At 34.5% G+C, this 5,766-nt stretch overlaps 1 protein-coding gene and 1 pseudogene across 1 annotated transcript; both read right to left on the reverse strand.

The window, feature by feature from the left end:
• Positions 1-421: 421 nt before the first annotated feature.
• LOC126704477 (5S ribosomal RNA) lies at positions 422-540 on the reverse strand (annotated as a pseudogene).
• A 2,039-nt stretch (positions 541-2,579) lies between these two features.
• Positions 2,580-5,070, reverse strand: LOC126703527 (elongation factor G, mitochondrial-like). The gene is made up of 6 exons (XM_050402484.1): positions 4,983-5,070; positions 4,764-4,852; positions 3,732-3,770; positions 3,355-3,415; positions 2,830-2,939; positions 2,580-2,734 (listed from the first exon to the last, which is right to left on the reverse strand). The coding sequence occupies exons 3-6, from the start codon at positions 3,750-3,752 to the stop codon at positions 2,621-2,623; spliced, it is 306 nt and encodes a 101-aa protein (XP_050258441.1). The 5' UTR covers positions 3,753-3,770; positions 4,764-4,852; positions 4,983-5,070; the 3' UTR covers positions 2,580-2,620.
• Positions 5,071-5,766: the final 696 nt, after the last annotated feature.

The following is a 5,766-nucleotide window of genomic DNA, read 5'->3' on the forward strand; positions in this document are numbered from 1 at the left end:
TGTCTCTTAATGACTAATCCTTGTAGTTTGACTAAACTTTGTAGTCTCTAACTTTTATCTTATAATAGCTGTTGACTCAGTTTTTACCAAAAAAATAATAATAATATAGAAAAAGAATATCAACACTTTAATTAAATAACTTTGGGAGAAACTCTTGTAGTTGTTGTATGACATTAGGTTCAAGATAATGAATCACTACTCTTGTAGATATTTTATGACAATGGGTACAAAATCAAATTTTTATTAAAATAAGAGGAATGAACGATCACCAAGGAAGGTGAGTATGAAACTAGTTGGGTTCTGTGATTAGTTAATATAAGTCATTCTCTAATCTATGGCTTCACTTTAGCATAATTACTTTAAGTATTTTTATTTTTATTTTTTTGATAACAGAAAAACTAAAAATGCGAAGAAATAGAAATGGGTGCAACATGAGGACTTCCCAAGAGGTCACCCGTCATAGTACTACTCTCACCCAAACACGCTTAATTGCGGAGTTCTAACGGGATCTAATGCATTAGTACTGGTATGATCACACCCGTAATTACTTTAGTCTTTAAGTATTATATTGGTGAGGTTCGTGATCTTATATTAATATTCTCTCATGTCTAAAGTTTGATCCCCTCCTGACTAGTATGACCTACCCCTAACAAAGTATTTTGTTAAAATATATTAATCGTTTGTGCATTTTTAATAAAATAATTAGAGTCATTAGAAGGAGAATGGTAAATGATTAGGAAAATTAATAAGCAAATGATAAATGTCATGGTAAACATTACGACATACAAATAATTAGATATAGTTCATGCATCTACTAGTTTTGGCCTGTTGAAATGTTAAATTTTCAACCAAAAAAAAATGGTTACTTTCACTACAAGAAAAATGGGCTATTGCGGCGGTCCAGAACCGCCACTAAAGCCCCAAAAAGGGCCGCAAAAGGTACATTCGACCTATAGCGGCGGGCCGTTCCGTCGGTGCTGCAGTGCCACTATAGGTCAATTGCGGCGGTCGCAAAAAGCGCCACTTTAGATGTACCTTTTAGCAACAGGTGAAGGTTTATTGCGGCGGGCATAAAACCGCCGCAATACGTCTTTAGAATTCGTGGGATTGACTTTTAGCGGCGGGCAAAAAACGCCGCTATAGACAATCAATCAGAACAGCTAAATGTAGTTTTAGCGACAGGCATGTTTCAACTTTTAGCGGCAGGCGATAAGCGCCGCTATAGGTATTTATTTAAAACATAAAATGTGAACCTTTAGCGGCGCTTTTTGACCGCCGCTATAGGTTTTTTTTTTTTTTTTTTTCCAGTGGGTTTTAAAACTGCTGTTTGCTAGTAAATAAATGGTTCACAAACCTGTTACAAAGGACCTGTAATAGTTTTAGCTCTACTAACACAATACCACAAATGTAATTAATTAAAAACACAACAAATGTCTTGAAACTAATGTAATATTAACATAGAAATATATTATCAAATACATAATATATTATCAAATACATAATATTGTCTATAACCACCATCTTAAAATTAACAAAAAAAAAAAATGTGTTCATTTGAATAAAACAACCGCTGAAATTAATCTAATACTATAATCAAAATTCTAAAGTGTGAAATAAAATTCTAAAACGTTCTCAAAACAACATATCTTATATTGTTTTTAAAGATTATGAAATAAAATTCATTTTAACAAAAGGGAAATCCCTTGTGTAATCTGTAGCATATCCATGTCAAACTTGTAAGTTTACCCTCAACCTTTAGTCACGTAGAAAGCATCCTTAAATAACAAGGTGCTTTGAGTTCCATATAATTCAAGCATAAGTTGGCCAACAATTTTTCTTTTTTTTTTGATAAGTAACAAAAATTTTATTAAAAAAAATCAAAACTAAGTACAGCGGTGGTGTACTCAAGGAGAAAAGCCAACAATTATGATGGAAGATAGAAGCCAAGACAAGTCTACATAATCTTACCTTGATATCTAATTATGAAATTAAATGCAAAATATCACAGAAGACAGTAATAATCTAAAACTTTTGAAATGTCCTTGAGCACTTGGGCAACACACAACTGTGATTTAAAAATTTTGATACATAAAAACTGTTAATTTCTTTTACGCAAAAGAAAACAAATTGCAAAGTAGACAAACTTGCCAATACTATTTTCCAACTAGTATAGTGTAAATATATAAAGTCCTAAGACATTCATCTTGAAAGACATATAGTCCCACATTACTAATCAAGCAAAGAAAAAATTTTAGGACTAAGGCTGGGTTTGGATACGCGTTTGCGTTTTTGCTGCTGTGCGTTTCTGCGTTTTCCCTTTCTTTTTTTTTTTTTTCACGAGATTTTCCCACAAGCGGCTACTGTTCATGCAACAGTAGCCGCAACTTTTGACCGGTTTTATGTGAACAGTGCATTTGTGCACTGTTCACGGACCCACAAATTTCATTTTTTATCAACTTTTTCATTAAAAATGGGTCCCACGGTACTATTCACACATTTAAAAATTATTTTGCTACAGTGTTTTCAGTTTTCAGTTTTCAGTTTCAGCAAAATAAGTTCTATCCAAACACACCCTAAGTAATAGCTAAGGTTTCTGCACCAAGTCATGGTTATAAGTAACTTAACCAAAGTCTAGTTTTTCCCAATGGAGAACCAAATCTAACAATCTACATGAAAACTTATACTTACACAAAGTAGGATCCTCTCTCTGAAAATGATTCAAAGCCTTTGAAAACTATCAAAAAAGAAAACAAGAAGATTGTCATGTAACATTGGACACTAACAAATACAACATGCACACATATAGGCACACTTAAACAAACCACTCACTTGTCCTCCTGAATCTTTTGAAACTGGTTGAACGGCTAAAGACATCATTGGCTTAGGGACATTCATAGAAGTCATTCTGGATTTAACTGACCCATCAGTAAATGTATATCCTAATCACACAAAAAATGCATAAGTTGAGAAAAATCAGAAAAGAAAAAGAAAAAAGCAACTAGAAAAAAAAAAGTCATAATCATCAGATTTCAAAGCCTCATGCCCTCATCTCAAATATTAGCAGTCTAAGTAATTATACCCATTCTGAAAACCATTATTATTTTCATACATTTCAACTTGGGGAAGGGAGACTCGAACCCTAGACATCTCAGTTGCAAACTATAGGGAATGTCATTTTACTTAGAGGTCATGGGCTTGAATGTCCATTTTGATATTTTCCTCTCACTTTTAGAAACTTCAACTTGCACTGGCTCCTCACTTCTCACTTCGATCCCCATTCTATTCAGACAATTATGGAAAACAACACAGAAACATAAATTATTGTGTACACAAGTGCAAAGGGATAAGTGGGACTTGATGCACAATCCACACCAAATACAGCAACTATTTGCCCAGCATGTGCCTCTTGAATATCCTGTAGATATAAAAAAGAAAATCAACAACAAAAACCCAAGAAGGAAGAAGAAAAAGAGTAAATTAGTTTGGATAGAAAACATATGACTTGAAACCCCAATCTATTAATTTAACACAAATATTATTTTGTTCTGAAAGATTAGAGTGCAACCTACCCCAACTTCACCCCTACCCCTTTACCACCTAAGCCACAGCATGGGGACAGGTAGAAGACATTGTAGAGATAGTTGGTTCGCAAAATTTGATTTCATGTATAAAAAAATCTCAATCATATCATTAGAATTAATTACTAAGATGAATGTCAAAGCAAAACTAACCTCCATCTCATCAGAATGCATCCAAACCAAGCGAGGAATCTGTACCAGGAAGATAATATATCCTTAACTATTAAATTTAATTTAGAAATTTAATCAGTATCAAAGCGCTGATAGCATGATAAAATGGGCATGCCGGAAAATTCATTAACAAAATATAACTATTTTTCAAATTTTAATGGATGTAATTGTCCAAATTATATCATTCATAAAAGCACAAGTGCATAACACACATACAACATGTCTTACCATATTGAACCATAATAACGAGCATTGCAATCAGATAAAAATAGAAGCTTGGTCACCTTGCAGTACTTACTGAAACGATCATAACATATGCAAACACCAGTCTATCCCATACACTTCCTCTGTCAAAATGTTAGTCCCTTTTCCAATTTTAAGATGTTCCAACAGGGATGTCCCAAAATTGATGTCCAATTTGAAAATTCATTTTTGATTGGTAAGTTACACATGCAACTGATGGGTTCTGAACCATGACCTAACCTTCCACCTTCCTCTTACAAGGGGAGGAGGAGCATCATATTCACCACTCAATGTGATTCAAGTTTCTCCAAAAATTATTTTTATATGGTGTACCATAGAATGTTACAAATTGCAATATTTTCAGGCAGGAACACATTATAGAAGGATAAGTTTTGAGAAACAAAAATTTGCTGACATTTGCATGTTATCTTCTTTCAAATGACACTGAAAGATGCTAAATGGATTAATTAACAGGATAACTCAAAACAAAAGATCTCAAGCCCATAAGCGAAACTTCAACCGAAAATAAACAAGCTAATAAATTACACATCTTGAACTGACCTTAGCCTTCTTTCCTGTATTTATGTTATGTATAAAATCACCCTTCCGAATGACACATTCATAGATTCTTCATTTAAAATACAATAAAAAACCATGTTAGTATAATGGCTCATCTACATGTCTGAGTACTAACATTGCCACTACATGAATGAAATAATAAGATAGTTGGACTATCAAGAAAATGAAAATATACCTCTTAGACAGGCATACCTCAGATATGTCAACTGACCAAAGCACCCTTCCTCCAATTTAAAAGCTAACACCACAAGAGGCCCATCTGGAGTTCCAGACAATGTGACCTTTACGAGAATAAAATATATCAATTCCCCAGTCAGGTTATAAAACAGATGATTGTACAAAATATTTTTTAGATAAGAGATGAAAGTACAGAAGATTCAGAACAAAAATTTATTTTCATCAACCCAATACCTTCTCTTCATTCTTACTTTGGCCAAGAGCATAGCTACTGACTTCAGTTGGGCAAGGCAAATAACTAAGTACACCATCCAAAAGTGGTGTACTCCAATTATGAAAATTATACATATCAACAATACATTTAATAGTTTATCAAAAAAAAAAAAAAGAAAAAAAGAAACACATTGAACAGAAACCGTAAAAATAAAAACTCAATCAAATATATTACATTTACCTAAACATATTTACAAATAAAAATGCCTAAAACAAACAAGAATTAAGAAAGAAAGTCAGGAATAGAATAGAATAGAATACTTACAACAAATTCAAAAAAGCGTGGCATAAATTTGGATACTCCTCCAGTAATCTTTTTCCAATACCCTAAAATTCAAATCCCCAAAAAAAGAAAATAATAATAATCAAAACCAAACGAAACCAGGAAATCTGAACCAGCACGAACAAGCTAAGAAATCGATTCGACAAACCAACGGCAACACTTCAGCGTCGCGATCGGCGAGCTGAGCGTCGCGTTCGCGATGCTGAAGTGCTGCCGTTGAGCTTCAGCTCGCCGACGAAGCTCAACGGCGAGTTGGGCGTCGCGATCGGCGTCGTTGTTGAGCTTCAGCTCGCCGATGAAGCTCAACGGCGAGCTGAACGTCGCGATCGCGACGCTGAAGCATCGCCATTCAACTTCAGCTCGCCGATGAAGCTCAACGGCGACGCTTCAACGTCGCGATCAGCAAGCGAAGCGTCGTATTCGCGACGCTGAAGCGTCGCCGTTGAGCGTCAGCTCACCGAT

Source organism: Quercus robur, chromosome 10, assembly GCF_932294415.1.
Source record: "Quercus robur chromosome 10, dhQueRobu3.1, whole genome shotgun sequence".
NCBI lineage: Eukaryota > Viridiplantae > Streptophyta > Magnoliopsida > Fagales > Fagaceae > Quercus > Quercus robur.

Coding starts and splice junctions, on each gene's coding strand:
- LOC126703527 (XM_050402484.1), bottom strand. CDS start 3,752: ATGCATTCTGATGAGATGGAG. Junction 3,416..3,731: donor TGCATTCTGATGAGATGGAG/GTTAGTTTTGCT, acceptor TTATATCTACAG/GATATTCAAGAGGCACATGC. Junction 2,940..3,354: donor TGGTGTGGATTGTGCATCAA/GTCCCACTTATC, acceptor TTGTGTGATTAG/GATATACATTTACTGATGGG.